This window comes from Hyperolius riggenbachi, chromosome 3, assembly GCF_040937935.1.
Source record: "Hyperolius riggenbachi isolate aHypRig1 chromosome 3, aHypRig1.pri, whole genome shotgun sequence".
NCBI lineage: Eukaryota > Metazoa > Chordata > Amphibia > Anura > Hyperoliidae > Hyperolius > Hyperolius riggenbachi.
The window spans coordinates 345,669,491-345,691,322 of NC_090648.1; the positions used below are offsets into that span (position 1 = coordinate 345,669,491).

Below are 21,832 nucleotides of genomic sequence, written 5' to 3' on the forward strand. Positions count from 1 at the left end.
CATCATATCTAGGTGACCCAGCACATGCTATTTGTAATAACGTGCACCAAGTAAAGGAGGAGATGGCGCCCCTGCATGGATGAAGACCGGAGTACATGGAGCCACAGAGGAGTATGCGCGGGTTGTAACAGGTAAACCGCTACACTGCAGGGGTCCCGAGTGTCAAAATAACATTGGGGGAGACCTGGCGGAGGGACTGGTGTGGTGTTGGGCAAATTTAGCAGACTCTAATGCTGCTTTGGTTGAAGGGGTGTCCACAGGTTAATGTTGCCCTATTGCACCTAAAACGTGCTGGCAATAATGTTAAGCTACATGCCTAACCAGTGAAGAAATATGTGGTATCATTTTAACCTGGGACAAGTCAAATAAGGTATTTTGAGGTGTTTTAAAACTGTGGCACTTGTCATGTGAATATTAGAAAGGGTAAAACATGAGAAAAAAATGTGTGTTATTTTTGCATTACACGACAGACTGTCATTTGAGATGATCGCAGTCATTTTGGGCAACAAATATCTGCAGGTGCATGTAAAAAAACTTTCGAAATTAGAAGCACTTGCCTTTTCAAAGCGGCCCCTTTCTGGAAGGGATGTCTTGCTGAAATCTGCAGTCCGCAGTTCTTTTTGATACAAGCCGGGGTAGTCATTTTCCCCTCCCTCCGCACTGTGTTCCCTTCTGTAACCATGCCCTGAGGCCGTCTTCTTACTGCTCTTCCCATCTTTCTTTGATATGCTCAGGTAGCTTAGCAGTTCCTTCTGATTCAGGCTCCTCTTCAGGATATTTCCAGCGCTATGAGAGTCCGGGAGAGGTTTGAAGTCTAATCTGAAGTCATCTGGAGAAAAGTCGTGCTTCTCTATCAGGCTGCTCACGCTGCCCATGTTGCACCTGAAGGATGATATGTTGGAGTTGAAAGTATGGAGGAGTTGGTTTCCAGGGTCACAGGCCAAGCTGAATGTCTCTGCAGCTGCCATGGAGAATTAACAGACGTCTGGACTGCTCTGCAAATGGAAAATCCACATTAGAATTGACAGCTGGATATTATGTGCTGCAGTTTGGTCTAAGCTTTACAACACAAATGTTTTTATTTTATAACAATCATGTAAATGTTATAGTTTTTATCATGCATGCATTAGAACAGCGTTTCCCAAATCGGTCCTTAAGTCCCATCAACAGTGCATGTTCTACAAGAAACCCTAGGTAGGCATTGGTGGAACAATTAGTGTCTCAGTGATGTGGACCAACTACCTGGTGAGGATGACCACAAAAAAACAAAATGGGAAGAGTTTTTTTCTAGACAACATTTATGATACATAAACTTGCATGTGGTACTGTGATCCATTTATTTTCAGTCAATGGTTGCTATTTTTACAGTACTGTACAAGTCCTAGTGAGAGGCCGTGTTCCACTTGGAGGCCGCGTCCATTTCCGATTCGGCCGCGGCTCCGGTTCTGCTGCGTAGCCATAACCCAAGTTGCTAGCCGTACCATGCATGGCTTAGGGATTGGGCTGCATGCTGCAGAAATCTGCAGCATGCTGTCCAGATTTGTACCAAAGTGTCATCTGGATGATAAGTCACTGAACAGATAGGCAGCATTACCCAGTGCAGCTAGCAACCAGGGAAACACTGCAAAATTTGTTTATAGTAGAAACAGACCCTTAATTTATAGCTTACGTTTTCCGCACCAGTCAGCCAACAGTAGCAATGGGAATCGCACGTTGTGTGTAAAAGAGTGGTGCGTGCAGCAATGAAGGAACCAAACTATTGTGAGCCAATGTGAACTAATTGACATGGGCTGCCACATCTGGAGGGATTCAGATAATACTGCAGCCAAAAGGATCAACATGACTGCCAGGCAATTGGCAGTCTTTAAAAGGAAATACAGTATACGGAAATATGGCAGCATCCATATTCCTCTCACTACAGTATCCCTTTACATTGAGTAGTATATGGCTCGCTTAACCGTTGCCATTGTGGAATGCAGTGGGGCTTCATTTCATGCCTCAGCCACAGTGGCCACAAATGACACCAGTATAGGCTTCACACTCCCCCAACCCCTTCAGGATCCCCACAGCACAGCAACAAAATGGTAATGGCAACTGCGTTCTTGCCCACAGTCCCTCCCCTCACTCTCCTCCCAAGACAAAATGAATGAATCTGCATGGAGGGCTTTTTAATAATCATAACTGAAAAAAGTAAACTGCCAGGAAAAAAGTGAAAGAAAATGAAGAAAGAAACATTGAGTCAGTGACAGATGAAGGCCGCCCACATGCTTTCATACAGAAAACGGAGCACATGTTCTTTCACAGATATCCTGATACATACACTATGTTCACTTCTTTTATACAAAGAGAAAAGAGAAAGAAGTAGTATGGTTTAAAGTATAAGGGCACCAACTTTATGCTATGGTTTAATTTTTATGTTTACAGGGAATTGGAATACAACAAGGTCCTGAGTTCACCTCAACTGCAGCACAGCAACTGTGGAACTCTGTGCCAGGATTGATCTCACTGGAGGGTGATTAGGGGTGGTGGCGAGGGGGGGGGGGGGGGGGGCACAGATTGGCACAGACAGCGTTAAGATTCTGCATAGATTTGAACTGCATCTGGCAGTAATAAGCTTGCAACTGCCACAGTGAGATTGATATTAGGCCTGGAACCCACTGGCAGCGATTTTCTAAGCCTTCTCTAAGCGCTTGTGATTTGAAAAGCTCTTGCTAATGTAATGCTATGGGGGTGATCCCACCTGAGCAATGTGATTTTATAAAAATCCCCCATAGCATTAGCAAGAGCTTTTTCAAATCACTAGTGCTTATAAAAGGCTGCTAGTGGGTCCCAGGCCTTATGCTGGGAACACACGATGCAATTTCCCGTCCGATTGATGAGTGATCAGACAGGAAGTTGTATCGCATGTACATGTCCAAACGGCTCCTGATTAATTATCCGATGATAACTTGGCAAAATCGATCGCTTTCTCTATCAAAAACAGATCACACATATTGGAAATAATTGCCCGATTCCCACCGATCGTGTGGGAAATTACATCGTGTTTGTCTAATTTGCAACAGTGCAGGGTGTTATGCTAGGAACACACTATACAATTTTTTGGCAGATTTACCTGCCAGATCGATTATTTCCAACATATCCGATTTGAATTTCAATCCATTTTTCAATCCTTTTTTTAAAATCGATTTTCTTTCAGTTTTATGAAAATTTATAAAAAAAAAACGATTGGAAAAATCAGTCAAAATTCAGATCGGACATGTTGGAAACAATTGATTTGGCAAGTAAATCTGCCAGAAAATTGTATGGTGTGAACCTAGCATTAAGATACTGGATTGCTCACCTGATCTACCACTAACAATAGTGAATGTCCCCCTTAACCAATTGGAATGCTCTAGACTTGTGTGGATTATCTGGACACGAGAAGAAGTTGTAAGGTTTGCATGCAGATAAAGCTGCTAGATCAGATTTTCAAATCAAAATTTTATAAAAATTGATGTGAGGATCTGAACAAAATCAGTAGTAGAGTACTGTTAATAGCCATCAGTTATAGCAAGATGTTTTGAATAAGGACAGCACCACGCATTTGGCTATTCCAACACATTAAAAGCTTTTGAGACAAGAAATGGCAACATCCTTATTCAAAACTGTCAGGTGTACAAAATCAGTTATGAAGGTGGAGACAAACTACTGCAATGGTTAAGTCCACCTGTCTGACTATCCTATCACCATTCCCACAGTACACAGCTCTTATCTCACATTCCTGTGCTGATATTACTCTGTTTGCTTTATTAATTAAACAGTTCAAACAGAATGTGTAGGCTGCAGGGTCAGAGCTGCTTGTGGCTGGAATGTGCTGGTTATACCTTAGAGGTCTCACACTCGCACACAATGGCAGGCCCTACACTGAGCTGTGGAGTAAATTCCTTGCATGCTTGGCAGGACTAGAATTAATGCACAGGCTGCCGTATGGGCTCATCCTCCTTCCAAGAAGCTACCGCCACCAAACATGCCCATCAAGCTCTCCAAGCATCTGCCACCAAGAGACTGCTCCTGGCACCCCACAGCAGCTAACAGTCCAAGAAACAATTACTGTACACATCTTGTATATCAGGGTTTTACAGCTATACTTCCAGCACATATACAAATACCATTACTACTACAGTATCATGTATTTCTATATTGCGGACGTTGTCTGCACTGTCTTACAGTGGACACAGAACAATTCATAGTGCAAACTGCCTCAGAGGGGGAGTGGCAATATGAAGTCTCTACAACATTCTAGCATCAATCTCCCACGGGAAGCCAATTAACCTACCAGCATGTTTTTCATATGTAGGAGGAAACCCACACAAACACCAAGAGAACATACAACCTTCATGCAGATCTTGTCCTGGCCATGATTCAAACTTGATAGTTTATGTAGTTAAGTGTGCTAAAAAGTTAGCTGATCAAAAATGTACCAGTAATATACTTGTGTTATTAGCATGAGGTCACGTTCAGAGTGGCTAGGGGGTTGTATTCCCTGTGACCGCAGGAATACAACGGATTTGGAAAGCGCACCGCACGTTAGCTGCATGTTGCGTCAAGTACAGTTAAAAGTATGCTTCACTTTTACTGTTAACATGCATGTTTAGCAGTGAAGCACTGCATGCAGTGAGTTATCATGCCGCAATGCACCTGCCACACTGTGAACGTCGCATAGGTAGTGCATTGCAGTACGGTATGCCACGTTACACCGCACAACTGTGAATGTAGCCCTAACCCATTTTTTTAAAGTACAGGTCCAAGGAAAAAAAAAATCTGCTTCCTCCAACCCCTGGCAGCCGATATGTCCCTTGCTACAGCTCCGATGTCCCAGGGTCCCCTCAGTTGCAGATGCCAAACTTGCCAGGTCGGCATCTTCTGGGCCTGAGCTAACGTGGCCTGGAGTATTCTGCGCAGGCACAGAACTACTGCGCCTCCACAAAATGCTCTTCAGCCACTGGAGCACAACTGCGAGCAGCGCAGCCACAGAAGATGCCGACCTGGTGAGGTCAACATCTGCAATGGAGGGGACCGCGGCACACCAGAGCGGCGGCTAGGGACATATCGGGGCTGGAAGAAGTAGATTTTTTTTTTTAATCGGATGTTTCCTTTAAGTACACCTGAACTGAGGGTGATATGGATACTTTTATAATACTTTCCTTTTAAACAATCCTTAGCAGTCCTGATGACCTTTCTGGCGTCTGTAGTGTCTGAATCACACACCTGAAACAAGCATACAGCTAAATAGCCAGACTTCAGTCAGATATATCTGATCTACATGCTTGTTCAGGGTCAATAGCTAAGAATATTAGAGGCAGAGGCAAAGCAGGACAGTCAGACAATCTGCATTGCTTAAAAGGAAATATGTCAGCTTCCATATCACTCTCAGTTAAAGCATATCCGAGGCGATGAATAAAATCTAGCTTTACTTACCCGGGGGGTTCTCCTAGCCCATAGAGGTCACGCGCCGCAGCTCCGGTCTTCACCTGGGTCCCACTGGCAGCCTCTGAAGGATTGCAGAGCCCCGATGGGTCAGCATCCTCTGCGCACAAACACACCCATCTCATCGGGAGACTACTGCACAGGCCTAGCCCGGTGGCGTGGGTGCTCACTCGCGCATGCGAAAAAGATGCTGACCCGTTGGGGGTTAGCGATCCTTCACAGGCTGCCAGCAGGACCCAGGTGAAGACCGGAGCTTCAGTAAAGGGACCCAAATAACTTCTAGGGGCTGGAAGAAGCCCCAGATAAGTAAAGATATATTTTACTCATTGCCTCAGATATGTCAATCCAGATACCCGTCTTTCCCCTAAATTAAGACATCCCCCGAAAGTAAGACATCCCTTATATTTCAAGCATGCTTGAAATATAAGACATTCCCCGAAAATAAGATACCCCCCCCCCCCGCGATCCTCCATGCCGCCAAACCAACCACCCCCCTGCACACACCGCCGCTGTGCTGCCGATTTACCTCCCTGCTGCTGGCCCCCCTCCTCCAGCAAATCGGATCTCCCTCCGGCGTGCGTTGTGCATAATGCAGATCTCAGATCAGCGGGGAAGGCATCTAAAGTTGTATAGTAACAGCGCTGACGTATACAGGAAGTAAACAGAGATCACTTCCTGTATACAGCGGCGATGATACTGTACAAGTTTATCTGCCTTTACCCGCTGAGCTGATATTTGAATTATGCACAGCGAAAACGGAGGGGGATCCGACTTTATGGAGGAGGGGGTCAGCGACAAAGGAGGTAAATTGACAGCAGCAGCAGCGCAACCGTCCCGATTGTACTGGATGTCCAAGCTTAGTCAGCTGAATTCCGCGCATTCGCATGGAGAGGTGTTAGTGTCTGTGGCAGGGGCAGGGAGAGGGGGGAATATGCCTATATACGCTGGCTACATAATAGGGGGATTTTGGCTATATACTGGGGGGGTGGGAGGGTGTGTGGGTATACATTAGGGGTTTCTGGCTATATACTAGGGGAGATCTAGCTAAATACTGAAGGGGGATCTGGCTAGCACAACAAAATATAAGAACTTCCCGAAAATAAGCCCTAGCACATATATTTATTTAATTAATATAAGACAGTGTCTTATTTTCGGGGAAACACGGTACGTACAGTATAGGCTTCTTACTGTGATCTTATACTTATAGTAATCTAATGGTAATGTAGGCTGATCCCTGTAATGTTTTAATGCTTTAAAGCACTCCCCATCTTCCTCCTGGCTGTAAATGACCCCTCTGCACCCCGTCCTTATGCCTGTGCAGATATTATCAGCACTTCACCACAATGAGGTTTAGGCACATGACCCACATTTAGTAAAGACATTAATAATGCAAGCACACTGCATTATTGACCAGAGCTTCATTCTAAGCCAGTATAAGCACACATAAAACACTAGTTCAGGCTTCTTTTACACTGCAAATCGCAATACGATTCAGATTGTCACTCAGTGCTAGCAACACAAGAGGAAAAACACAGCATGCAGGTCTTTTTAAATCTCATCAAAAATCGAAATTGCATTAAAATCGGAAATCAGAATAGCATGTAGTCTAGAGGATTCCTCAGGCATTTTTTAATATGCAGTTAAGAAGAACATTATTACAAATTGTAGCTGAGGTTGCTAAAGAGGATTACATAATCTATTATTTGGTACAGTGAATATTTTGTTTTGCAAAGTGCAATTTTTAGCAACCTTTTATATTCATTATTCACTTTAAATAATTGTATAAGTACATGTGTATCAACACTTGGAAAGCTCACATACATTTTCATTGCCATCACATGCCTGTAATAAATGCATGAAGCTGACAAACGTGTACAGTCAGCGTGACAAATGCCTTGCTCAATATTTTAGCAAGCTACCTTGTGTACACTACTAATCACCAGTGTACAGTAAGGAGATGCATCAAATCTTCTACAGCCTAAAGGTGATTACACATGCACAACTGTTGTCACCCAAAGAGGGACCGGTAGCCGATCTCTTGGGCGGCAGTTCAGGGGTTGAAAGCTGTACAGACATCTTGCTGTGCTTTGGCAAAGTGATGTGTCTGTTGCTATGGAGGCCAACATCTCCTTGGTTTATTATGACAACTTTGTTGATGAATAAAGCATGCCAATATTTCTAGACCTCGCAGGATCTCTATCAAGGCGTGGTGATCAACAAAAATCTGATGGACTGCGGAGTTCCATTCCGGTAGAAACATGGAAGTGGCGAGTTCACCTCTGAATACCTGTTAATGAGCAGTGTATGTAGTCCAAATGGCAGCAGCTGTCAGACAATCAATGTTGGGGGCTGCAGTATAGAGCACAGTAAAAGGGGTTTCTTCAGGCCCTTAGCTATTGCTGTGGGTTGTTATTTAAAACTTCCAAGACTGTGGAAAATGAAGGTCTGGTTACAGTACATCCTGCGTTTATATTATCAATTTCTTTACAAATAAAAAAAAAAAAAATAACTCAACAAAGAACAAGTATAAATTGTAAACATTCAAAACCATGACTGAAACCCAGCATAGAAATTCCTGTCCCAGCATGGTTTGTGAATCAGCTGCATTACAGAAAAGGAAATGGAACACAGCAGCAATTTCTAAGAAAGGATTAAAGAGGAACCTGCTTGTATTCATAACCCTCATTTCTTGTTGAAACTACCATGTTCTTACATACAAACTATGAACGTGTTTTACAATAGCAGGCAAAGCCCGCCTCCAACCCAGAGTTCTCAGTGACTTTGCATTAAATCAGAAATGGAAGACTGATTAATGATACTAAGTTACAGCGTGTCTCCTACCCTCTGTGCTGGTGGGGTCTTGTAATCCAAAAGGAGAAGACCCTCAAAAGCGTATGGGATTTCAGTAATTTGGAAAACAGGTTAGGGGGAAGAGGGTGTGGTTAAAAATAACAAACAAACTAGAAATAGCTTTTATAGGATAACTGTTTAAAGGATAAATGTACTTGGTTATGTAAAATTCCCCTCTCCTAAGTTGCCTGAATCGTGGTGCATGCAGGGAGTATGAAAAGCCTGGATTTCGTTTGATTACATCCAGTGTGAACTGCTTCCTCCAAACACTAGGTGGTGCTATGGAGCAGAAACTAGAGAGAGTCAATGTAAAAGAAGGTCACATTCTTGCAGCTAAGCAGAACCATTGGTCAGGATGGTAAGATTGCTGTGTGCAGGAAATGCACAGCAATTTTACCGGTACTAATGCCCATTAATCTATTAGTGCCACAATGCGGTAATGTATGTGGTGCTAATGGGTTAACTGGTGGTTCTCCTTGGGCATTAGTACCGGTAAAATTGCCGCTGCTTTCACACACAGCAAGGTTATCACAGTTTGGACAATCAGGGTCAATGTTTCATATACACAAACTACCGTAAGTGGTCTTCAGATACACAATATGCAGTACTGTTTGTCATTACACATTTTTGTGGTTACGTATTAAAGTATTGTATAAACTGCTGAAACTAGTTTAAAACACATAACAAAAAAATAAAAATCATCATGTTCTATGCCCAAATCTAGAGTTGTCTAAAAGTAAATCATTCATCCACGTTTCAGTATGTATAACAGATGACTCAACTTAAACAAAATCAAACGTACAAACAACCTCCCAGAAAGGAAAATGTTTGTTAGTAGGGGACCACCTGAACTAGAAACTCAGCAGCAATGATAACATCTATTCAGTTCATGTTTGATCTATAAATGTATATCATTAATGCAGTCATTCCATACATTAAGGCATCTATAGATATAAGATAACATTTGCCCGTACAGGTTTATGGTCAGATCTGGCCATAAACTTATGCTAACAAAAGACCAGCAGGCTGCATGCTTCCGGATGTACAGGGGGAGGTCAAGGGTCAATTGTGTACAAGTCATAAGGTGTCTCAGTTGATATGCATCAGTAGAACACTCACTACTCATTCTCCCAGTCCTCTCCACAGACATAAACCTTAGCATTCATCTGAGTCAAGCTCTCAGAATAATGTGCATTCCTGCACATTTGATCACCCTCTGATTTCTATGGCGGGCTTAAAGCCCTATGCAGACATTCGTCTTTGGTGGCTGAAATAATTGTTAATGATTGTTTTGGCTGACAGTCTGCCCTAGTAGCCTAGGACCTCCATACATACCTGGCCCAGCCCGGCAGCTCAATATCATTTCCTATGTAGAGTGGAAGATGCTTTGTTCCTGCCTAGCCTGTTGTATCCATGCTTCTCAATCAGCTGAAAAAGGCTGAACCACAAGACTGTCTAATGCTGGGAATACACGGTGCGTTTCCGCGGCTCGATTGAGCCATTTAGATGGCTCGATTGATAATTTCCGACATGTCCAAACCAGCCCGATCAATTCCACGCTTGATTCCGCATGGGGACAATGGAAAAAGATAAGGAAAACGAGCAGAAGATAAGAGAATCGCCCGCTGGGTCAAGCGGGGAATCGATCGGGCGGCAGAATCGAGCCGCGGAAATGCACCGTGTATTCCCAGCATTAGGCAGAAGAGGGGGGATACATATACAATGACTGTCAGCTAAAATGATCACAGTCAGTCATTTTTAATTCATTTTAAAAACCAATTTTGTCTGTACAGAGCATCAAGCTGCTCACAAGGCTTCTGACAGGGTCACGTGAATCTGTATTGTGTAAATTCTCTATTCAGTGCACATGGATGAAGGCTCCAGCCTCATACAGACACACGGCTTTTGCTGGCTGAAACAATGACTGAGGGTTATTTTAGCCATCAGTCTGCAGCCAAGCAGGAACCATTCATGCATGCTCATGTATTGTCCTACAGAGCAGGAAGGGGGAAGGAGAGACAGGGCACCTGGCTGGGAGACAGCCATCAGCCAAATTGTATCCGGCCTTGCCAACAGCTTCACATATTAAACTGATGGCCAAAACAACCACAAACATTTGCTTCAGTCAGGAAAAAATATGTAAAGACTGTATGTTGCTATAGATGGGCTAACAAAACGGGGGGGGGGGGGGGGGGGGGAACCTGGGCATATGCCGAACTGTAGTTTCATAGAATAAAAAGCAAGACCATTCACATGAGAGAATACCAGCTGTTAATTGACAGAGTTCTGAAAATGTAGCATCTGAACCAGCCCTTCCTAGATGAGAGGGATATGGAGGCTGCCATATTGATTTTCTTATAAACAAACAATATCAGTTGCCTGGCAGTACGCCTGATCCTCTGTCTCTAATACTTTTAGGCACAGACCCTGAACAAGCATGGAGATCAGGTACTCTGACTCAGGTTTTACTGGATTTGCCATATGCTTGTTCCAGGGTTTTGACTCAAACTCTACTTTTGCCAAAAAGATCAAAAGGGCTGCCGGGCAACTGGCATTGTTCACAGGCAAATAATAATGTCAGCCTCCATATCCCTCTCACTTTGGATTCCCTTTAAACAGCTGAATCAAAAATGTAAATAAAATGGACCAAAAGAAAAAAAAAACAAAAAAAACCCAAACTTATAAGCTGCTTATTTTTGAGATTCTAGAGGCATCACATCTTTCTCTTCTGCAGACACTGATGAACACACTACAACCTGCTCTGTTTACAGCCAAACCCAAGTCTGAAATGACAGAGCAGCCAAACCTGCTCCTAGCGCAGAAAAGAATACGCCGTTTCAGGCCCTGCAGAGCCCTCATATGCCCATGCAATAGAAATCACTAGAGCAGCATCAAAACCAGAGATGGGAGAGATTAGAGGATCAGCTTTACTAATCTTCTGAGAACTGTCTTGTCCATACTAAGCCAGGAGATGCTGGCAGGAACAATAGGCTGTTTTCTGATTGTGCAGCTAGGCATAGCCACATGCCTGTGGAGCGGCTGCACTACCGAGTGTTGGCCCTCACTTTGCCCGTGTGAATGTTGATATTCCTCTGCCTTGGCAGTACAGGTGGAGGAGAGATGGCACCTGAAAGGATTAAGTTGAAGACATAATGTGCAAATAAAAAGCAAGGGGAAGCAATTTAAAGTGTAAATAAATAAGTAGTAACTACTAGACATAAACTGCAGGAGCTCTGTAGCAGCGATGTTACAGACCAGTTCCATACCCCCCAACTTTTTGAGATAAGAAAGAGGGATATCTTTAATACACGCCCCTGTCACATCTATAATTCGCCCCCCCACCACACCCCTAACCATGCCATCACCACACCACTAGCCATGCCACCACCACACCCCCACTACACCCCTAGTCACGCATATCACAAAGAATTCAAATGACTCGAATTGTGTTTTCAGAGGACCACACCTCTTCTCAGATCATCATTAAAGAGAGAGGTAAGTGGTAATGTCATAAGTCGACTCAATGACAAGCACCAAGTGGTGGCGCTCAAGCCTGGTATTTTTGATTTGCCAATTTTACCACTTCCATGAAGTATGAGAGCTTGCTTACACAATCTGTTCAAAGTATTTAAAGTCTATTGGCCCTTCAACTACAGAAAAGTCTCCAATATCTGGCACAGGCAGGGATTGCCTGATGCCGGATTTGCGTGCCCCCTTCTCCCCCATGTAGCAGAAACTACTTACCGATCCCTCTTGGTGGCGCTTCTACACACCCTAAAGCTCTCAGTGGTGGCTTTACAAAGTCCTCTGTGTATGGCTTCCTATGTGTCGACTTGACCTGCTTCAGTCAGGTGATGCAGCTAAAGCCGTGCATGGACGTCGGAAAACTGCTGGGAGCTACAGGAAGTGTAGAAGATGGCACCCAGAGGATCGTTAAATTTCTGCCCTGCAAACCCCCGAAAGTTCTGTCACAGTTATCCCCCTCAGACATGCCAGTCACTTGAAACTTCCAGTTGCCTGAGTTTTGGATAACAAGGACATTGCTGTATATGGAAGTGATAAAATTGGCCAATCAAGAATGGATGTGTGTATGTTGTACCTTTACGCCTAAAGCTACGTACACACATACGACAACGATCGTTCGTTGTGAACAACGAACAATCTTTTATTTGATGAAAGAACGACTTAAGCAAAAGTAGCTTTTAAAAGTGTGTAAGGATCTGATAGTTTGTTAACGAACGATACGGAATAACTTCACAGTAGAATACAGGAAAACGCGTGTTTTCAGCGATGGATGTGATGCCAACGAACGTTTGGCTCACCTCTAGCCATTATTATATCTTCTGTACAGTGAAGATGTCACATACTGTTCCTGGAAGTGACATCATAAGAGGTTCTGCCAGCACATATAGAATGGTTTAAAACGTACGTTACACTATAAAAGTAACGTTACTTACATTACAGTACGAGAACTGATACTGTAGGTATGTAGGTAGAGCATTTAGATAATACAGCGTTGAAAACACATAAAAAAACACTCTGTCCTGTTTTAGTGTCCATTAAAATTACAATTATGGAGCAATTAACGTGTCACAGGACACATTCATAGAACGAACGTTAAATAACGAAAACCACGTGTTGTGCTTGCGCATTAGTATGAAAACTATGTAGATATAACAAAATGCGCATGTCAAGCCTAGTATGAACGACCGTTTCCTAACGATGTACTCGTTTTGCAAATGTTCGTCGTTTAAAAAAATCCGCCATGGCAGATTTTTCCTTTTTAACGATTTAGCTCGTCCATCGTTTGTCTTAATGATCGTTGGAGGTTTTTTTTAAACGATCGTCGTTTGAAATGATCGGGGAACGATCGTTTCAAACGACTATAGCCGCATGTGTGTACGCACCTTAAAGCTCATATTTTATGACATTTTTTTTTAGTATACTCTGTAGTTATATGAGTATATCTACTATTTTTCTAGGATGTTTAAATAAATGTTGACACAGATTTCATGCACGGTTACAGTGCTTTGTCTTTTTCCTTATGTTGGCGATTTCTGAACACTGCATTGCTGCACTGCGAACAACTATCCAATTAACAACCAACCTGCATGTACTTTGTCAGAGCTTTTATAGTTTAAAGTTGATGATGGTTTAGTGAATAGGGATGATCAATGAGATGCAAATTTTTCTGAGATAATGCACATTTTTATGCAAATGTATGCAATGTGAAAATGGACCAATCAGTTGAAACCTTGGTTTAAACTGATTTGTCCATTTTGAAGCTGCATATATTTGCATAAAAATTTGCATAAACTCAGCAGTATTTGCATCTCTTTAATCACTCCTAATAGCGACCCAGAAGAGGATTTTGGACACATTAGTGGTTCAGTGCAACAGAAAGCCTTATTGCAGCCCTTCCAGCCTGACAGGAACTACACAAACAAGACAAAACAAAACGAAATAGTTACCTGAAAACCCTCAGTATCCCCTGCTCAATATAAATATACTGTACAACACACAAGTTTCTTCCGTCACATACACAGTTCATTTACATTTGAGAAAACAGTAGCAGCCAATAAACCGCGTTGCTTCTTCCTTTTTCAGGAAGAAAATCCTCACAGGTGTGTTACACACAGCCAAGATTATTCATTACTGTGAAAGTACAAAGCCAGCCTTAAAATGAGACGTTTCCTTCCATGACACAGCCTCAACTAACCTGGTCATGTAAAAGCTTTCATCTCCCACGTTACCCTTTACGCTCCCAGGTGATGCATACTTTATCAACGTCAATTATTTGGAGGTGAAGCCCTCAGCCACTTAACTGTAAACAGAAACTCTTCCATTTTCCTCTCAGCTGAAGAAAAAAAAATCCCTGGCGTGTTGAGTTTCACTATTATACCCACAGCCACCGTCATACGCTGGATGTGAAGTTGCAACACTCCGAACCGGCTTGCCAAACAATCCCTGTTTCTGCGATGCCTGGCTGGGCAGACTGACTTCAAAAGAAACGGTTAACTCATGCTATTAAAAGCTGCTTGTCCAATCACACAATCACATGGCCATTAATAAACAGACAATGCCCCACTGTTGAATGACATAGTGAAAAGGATATGGTGTACTTACAGTAAGAAAATGTTCTGGACAGATTATAAATAGTTATGCTAATATTTATGATAATAGATGGTAAAATGTGAGATTGTGGGCTCATAAACCAGAAACTAGAACTAGCTTCCTATTCCTGCTTTTTATGTAACATCAATCAAATTTAATCTAAGAGGAAAACACTGGAGTTTCCCTACAGAGAATGATAACAGTCCTGGGACTAGGGATGATCAATGAGATGCACATTTCATGTAGAAGTTATGCAGCTTGAACTTGGCTTGAACTTGGACCAATGAACATTTGACAGGAAGTTATTCTGATTGGTCCAATTTCAAGCTGCACATAATTTACATGAAATCTGAATGCACTGAGAAATCATTTGCATCTCATTGATCATCCCTATCCGGACCAATCTAGGGGGTGGAACGGTCAATATCCTTCAAAATGTACACAGTAATTATTTAGTGTTCTTGCAAATCTAAACCATGCAAGTAAATCACCATCAGCAAATCCAACACCAGGTTGGGCTCCCTACATCTCTCCACCTCAATATGCCTGCAAATATCATTAATATAGCTTTTCCCCACAGCTGGCTAGACTGCCTACTACAGGAGAGCTAACCAGCTTCAGTCAGAGGCAATAAAAATGGACAATGCCAGAAACAGTTCTCTTTATTTATTATATGAAATTCACTGAAATAAAAATGTGTACAGTATAATACATACTGTATTTTATGTAAGTAGAACAAGTATACTACTTATACATGTGTTTTGTTTTTCCTGGGATAGTATGGCTGTCCCTGCTTCTTTAAAGGACCTCTATCGCAAAAATCTTGAAATTTAAAATATATGTAAACATATACAATTAAAAAGTACATTTCTTCCAGAGTAAAATGAGCCATAAATGGATTTTCTTCTATGTTGCTGTCACTTACAGTAGGCAGTAGAAATCTGACAGAACCGACAAGTTTTTGACTAGCCCATCACCTCATGGGGGGTTCACAGGGATTTCTTCATTTTCAAAATGCACTTAGTGAATGGCAGCTGCTCCGTCCAACTGCCAAAAAAAAGTGTACGGTGAGCAGGGAGGCTGGTCAGCATCATTGTATAAATCTTTTTCAGGGAATAGCTTTATAAATAATAAAGACCATGCTGAGAATCCCCTATAGAGAGATGGACTAGCCCAAAACATGTCGGTAATGTCAGATTTCTACTACCTACTGTAAGTGACAGCAACATAGGAGAGAAGTAATTTATGGCTCATTTTACTCAGGAAGAAAGGTAATTCTTATTTGTATGTGTTTTAAATTGTAAGATTTTCACGACAGTTCTTCTTTAAGGATGTAAAAGCATACATATGCCATCAGACACACAAAGACACATAAGAAATCAAATTGTTGGAAGGTCCACCTAATACCAAAAACTGAAAAACAGCTTCTGGGTGGAGTTTCAATGTATTTATGTTCTGGGAGAAAAAAAGAAAAGAAAAAAAAAAACTTAGACAAATACAAAAAGTTAGTGATAATTATTTGCATAAGTACAACAAAATCAATAATGAAATGAATGTATATACTTTACTACATGAACTATGTATGTATTGTGAATTAGTCCAGCACCGTGTCTCTTCTGAGTTCCTGGTAAAGTTGAACTGAATTGTCAAAACATTTTGCTGAGATGACAGAAGACATTTTCTACATCCTGAGGGCTCTTTAGCTTCCTGGAATTTCCATCTGACAGCAGGCAATTAAATATCACCTTTTCTATCTTCCGGTCCCCTTGTTTTCTGGAATTTGCAAAAGTAGCCGAAAGACATAAGGGAGACCAAGAATGAGGACTCTAACCTATCACTGTCTCCATCTAACAGGGTTAGTCAAAATAACGGATACACAGTTCTGCATAAATGGCAGGTGTCTGTGAGGCCATTCACACAGGAATGTCTAATGCAATGGAAAATGCTAGAAGAAAGAATTTTGCTTGAAGGACAAGAATCTATGAAGCTATTATTTTGAGGAGACCTCTGAATAAAGTTCTATTAATTGAATGTCCATTAAAAGCCAGTCTTGGTACTTAAAAGCTGGAAGCCACAACTGGAATCAACTTTCCAATTCCATTTTCAGCAGATTCACTCAATCACTGTCATCAAATCTTCTGGCTATTGATGCCACAAAAATGTCTGATCATTTTTGGTCTGCAATCCATCAGAACGGACGGAAGATTTTGGTCAATCAAGGGCGCGGCAGGAGCATGGGCCGATTGGTGGCCCATATCGGTGCACTGCGTGGAACAGTGATCACTACACCTCGACTGATTTTCAACAGATTCCCTGCTGGAATCTCTTGAAATGTGTACTGCAGTGTATGGACGGAATCAATTCCTCTCTGAATAGATTTTGAGTAGAGTGGAATCAATCATTTGCGACCATTGGGCAAAAATCTTTAGGACTATGGCTACCTTTAGTTCTGTGCTTGTTGTCTTATCCTCCAAAAAGAAACTATTCCACCAATCAATGATATAAAACAAAAATGTTCTGCTGGCCACACTGCAAATTGTGAACCATAGCCAATATGGTCTTCCTCATCCGCCTCTCAAGTCTTATTCTAGCCATACACTACACAATTTGTGATAGATGAGGTAATCAATATCTTCCAGATACTCCTCTAGATTGTAACCCTTTGGGCAGGGTCCTCCTCCTTTTGTGTCCTACCTGATCATGCACCTCCATTACTGTGCACCCATGCTAAGCATTTGAGTGAACCTAACTTGCCTAATCTCCATGCTCCATCCAGTGACTGACTAAGCATTACCTTATGGTCATACTGTGCTGCGTGATCTGGTTTTTCTTGTATTCATGTATCGTCATATTGCTGTATGTCACCCCTAAATATTGTCTGTAACCTAAACTAATGTCTAGCGCTGCGTAATATGTTGGGGCTTTATAAATACAACAAATAAATAAATACTTATTTGCTAGGTCTACTACTTTGCACCAGTAGATATTATACGAGACTTCCATGGAAACCTTGCCCAAAATCAATTGTACCATTGTAGCTGTAATCTTTGAACTGCACAATGTATTACAATTATGGGAACCTTGACTTTGAACTGCTTCCGTAGCCACATGGTGATTGGCTGTATGGCGCTTCTGCCCTAAAAAGGAGTGTGAAGAACCTTCCCGCCGCCAGAATCAGGTAATATATACGGTGCTACTGATGTTCTGCATTAACTACAGGAGCACCCCTACCACCACCATCAACGTTTCTAAAGCTGTGCAATAAATTATTAGTTTAAGGGCCCCCAACACCTTTATTGAAGACATTCTTGTTTTATTTGAAATATTCTGTTGAATCAAAAACTCTAACGCAAACTCGGATTTTTGTAAACTGAGAAACAATGATGGGTGCCACGGTAACAGAAGTTCATAATGGCAATACAAGACCTCTTAAAGAGAATCTGTATTGTTAAAATCGCACAAAAGTAAACATACCAGTGCGTTAGGGGACATCTCCTATTACCCTCTGTCACAATTTCACCGCTCCCCGCCGCATTAAAAGTAGTCAAAAACTGTTTTAAAAAGTTTGTTTATAAACAAACAAAATGGCCACCAAAACAGGAAGTAGGTTGATGTACAACATGTCCACACATAGAAAATACATCCATACACAAGCAGGCTGTATATTACTTCTGAATCTCAAGAGATCACTTGTGTGTGTTTACCTTCTGTCCCCAGCTTCTCTCATGCACTGAACATTACAGGCTTCCTGCAGACAGCTCTCCCTATGTCGTTAATTCCTTAGTATGTGACAGACCAGCTCCTTTCACAGCCTCCAGAGGAGGATTTTTATCCAGCTCTCTTCTATCACTGATAAGATAGCAGAGAAGCTGCTGGCTTATGTAAATAAAACACACACTGGAGTGTGAATAGAGGAACAGTTCAACACTGAAGAACTTGGCAGCCTTCCAGACACAGGCCGACAAGTCTGACAGGGGAAAGATACATTGATTTATTACAGAGATGGTTATAGTAGAAAGAGCTGCAGCAAGCCAGATCACATTAGAATAGGTTTAGGAACTTGTAGGATGGTAGAAAAAACGTTGTAATTTTTGTTACAGAGTCACTTTAAGAAAGCAAGCCTTGTTCATTTCAGAGTACAAGATAATATTTTGATTCCCACAACATTACATTAATGTGCCAATGACTGAGTCCCGGGTGCCTATAGCTATGATGTCACCTCTAATGACTTATTTACCTTGTGTATGGTCCAAAGATGCAAAACACTCAGAAGGAAATCTCACAAAGCAAACCCAATTTTATCTGCAGCTGGTTTAGTATACAGCCTAATATTCCAATTCCCTCTGCAGCCATAGATGGTAAGCTTACATCAAGCTGTCATCAGCAACCCACACATGGTGTGACTCTGGGGTTTGACCCAGAATTGCACGACTATATTGTTTACCTCGCATGTCCATACCTGATAGAGAAGCATCTTGCAAAACACTGAGTAATATATAACCAGTCTATAATAACAGTGTCATAGATACCAACATACAGTATAGTAATGCATTTCTGAGTTCTAGGAGACGGTCTCTTCCTGAACAACAGAAAGAGGAATGCACACTTTATATACACAATAAAACCTACATACTGTATGTATCACATACAATGTGGTAGATAAAAAAAAAATCGGCAGGGTGGGGTGCAGTGCAATATGACAAGAAACTCTTTGTTCACAGCTGTATTACACACTATGAATGAGGTAATAAGCTTTAGAATTCTGTGTTATGTTAGGCAATGAGCCTTCACATATACTTGCGCAGTGCCGTAAATAATGACTAAAGGGAACACATGGGGACACATGAAGGACACAGGAGGGCACATGGAGGTACAAGGGGGGTATAATGGGGGGAGAACATCTACAACGCTCCTGGACCCTGGATGCACCAGGTTTAGTATATATTTTTCCCTTGGTTTTTGCCCTCTAAACCTAGGTGTGTCTTATAGTCCGGAGCGTCTTATATGACGAAAAAAAAACATGGTAATTAATTCTATAAGGCCTGGATTTACACTGCAAACGCTTTTTAGCACTAGTGATTTGAAAAGCTCTTGCTAATACAATGCTATGGGTGATTTTTATAAAATCCCACTGCTCAAGTGAGAAAACACACATAGCATTACATTAGCAAGAGCTTTTCAAATCGCAAGCGCTTAGAAAAATCTCTTGAAGTGTGAACCAGTCCTAAGATTTCTTAATTCTGGATATCAGTAGAGAAGGAGAACCTGAGTGATTCAACAAAGTGAACCTGGATGTGTGTCAAATTGTCTGCTACTATTAGCTTACATAGCAGGCTGACACCCTGTTGCTTCTTTCCGGACACCATGTATGTTTTCACTATTTCTATGACATTAGGCTGCTGTTGAAAAACACTTTTTTTTACATTCAAACACACATGGTATATAAAAAAAGTGTGCAAACAACAACATTGCAAGAGGGAACATTGTTTTCATGCCTTATTAGCACAGATCTTCTGCATGTAAGATTGTTGTATTTTACTGGAAGTCTTGGCTATTTTTATACACCAACAATTATATGCACTAACAATTACTAGCCGTAAACTGGGAATCTTGTGGAGCTTACTGGCTCTAAATAATAGTCTGTAGCGTGCCTGCCAATTATCCTGTAGAAGACCGTTCTTCTATCCTGCACCATGCAGTTGTAAGGTTTGTTTAACACATGTAGAAATTTATATACATGCGTTTATAACCATATATTTTAAATAAAGAATAATTTTCATTATGCAATAAAGAGCACTAGGATTGTAACCGCTTGCCTCTAATGGACGATTATGGTCCCACATTATCACCCATCTTATACAACCCTTTGAATCAATATAGTGCATTACTGAATGTGATGCTTACCAACATGCCTCAGTAAACACCATTTTATTTCTTATTGTAAATGCTTGCAATGAAAAAAGGTTTTTACTAGCTTATTGTTGTATTTCTCCTTTCCATAGCTCTTCCTGGATTGAAACCTGCTCTACATTCTAACAGCCCTTCTAAGGCCAACAATGTCTATGTGTAAGAAGTCTACTATATCCTTCCCCTTCTGGTCCTAGGAGCTCTAGGAAAGGCAATGAGGGGACCTTGAAAGACAGTTGGCCAACCTCTGTTTTTTATCCAAACATTCCCGTGACACAAAGTGATGTCATGAAATACTGAAAGTACCACTATCGCGAAAACAGTAGGCAGTTAAAATCTGACAGATCCGACTGTTTTGGGCCAGTCCATCTCCTCATAGGGGATTCTCAGGGGTTTCTTTGTTTTCAACAGCATTTCCTGACTAGCAGTTTAACTGCCAACCTAGTAAGATACCAGCCAGCCTCCCTACTCACTGGCACATTATTTTGTCAGTTAGGCTTTCCAACTGCTGTTCAGGAAATGCTGTTGAAAACAAAGAAAACGCTGAGAATCCCCCATGAGGAGATGGAATATTATAAAGGGGACACTAAACCTAGACACCCTATACCTGTACCTGGCTACCTACATACCTATACACTCCATATCATTTTGCCGCCGCACCTGACCTCCCCCCGGTCTCCAGAGAAAAGTTTAGTCTAGATAGCGGTCCCCGGGCTGAAAAAGGTTGAGGACCCCTGCTATAGAGCCTTCCTATTCTCCTCCCGGTCCCCTCGTTCCCCACAGGCTTCTTGGTTTAAATCTCCTGACGTGGGAGACTTCTCCAGTCTTTGGAAGCACTCAGGCTTCATATGACGGGCAGCTCTGTACTGCGCATGCGCAAATGCCGTGAGAGAGAGTGCTTGTGCGTGCGCAGTACAGAGCGGCAAGTCTTCGGAAGCCCAAATGCTTCCGAAGACTGCGAAAGCCTCACTTGCATGAAAGAGAGCAGTGTTTGACCCATAGGTCGTAGAGTGCTAAACGGGGAGCGTGAGGAGTAACTTTCCTCCTTAGGCAAGTACCTGGGGTTTTTTTTTTTTTTGGTTTTTTTAATTATGTTTCAGACTCCCTTAAAAAAAATACAAATTGCAAATGATTTACCACGTAGAATCTACCTTCAGATACAAGCCACAACTACAGCACATGCACAGCGACAGTCCATCAGTGATTATCACAAGCCGCCAGTCAATTAGATGGCGCAAAATATAAAATGTATAGCTTCCCACCTTACAACGTCATAATCCTCTACACTGCTGTGCAAAGCATCAGGACAGCATATCGCACTAACCTCATCCAAGGCAAAGACGTACTACACTCAGGTGGGTGGTGTGGTATCTACTCGTAGATCCCAATCTACCTTATAAGCACCCCTGCCCTGGTTCAAATAGTTGAACACCAACTTCTGCTGCTGCTTTCTACTGCACATCACTGAATTTTGCTATGTGCAAATTAATGCACA

General features: G+C 41.9%; 2 protein-coding genes across 3 annotated transcripts in view; one reads left to right on the forward strand and one right to left on the reverse strand.

The window, feature by feature from the left end:
• LOC137563923 (uncharacterized) overlaps positions 1–21,832 on the forward strand; it is a 236,860-nt gene that overhangs the window by 29,648 nt on the left and 185,380 nt on the right. The window lies entirely within an intron of this gene.
• N4BP3 (NEDD4 binding protein 3) overlaps positions 1–21,832 on the reverse strand; it is a 70,682-nt gene that overhangs the window by 20,230 nt on the left and 28,620 nt on the right. Inside the window, exons 1-2 of one of the 2 annotated variants that reach the window (XM_068277028.1) lie at positions 20,644–20,663; positions 558–995 (exon numbers count right to left, since the gene is read on the reverse strand). In XM_068277028.1, the coding sequence (XP_068133129.1) occupies positions 558–968 (411 nt within the window). In that variant the 5' untranslated portion in view covers positions 969–995; positions 20,644–20,663. Of the gene's footprint in view, positions 1–557; positions 996–20,643; positions 20,664–21,832 lie in introns of those variants that run through there. The other variant, XM_068277027.1, reaches the window with a different exon arrangement.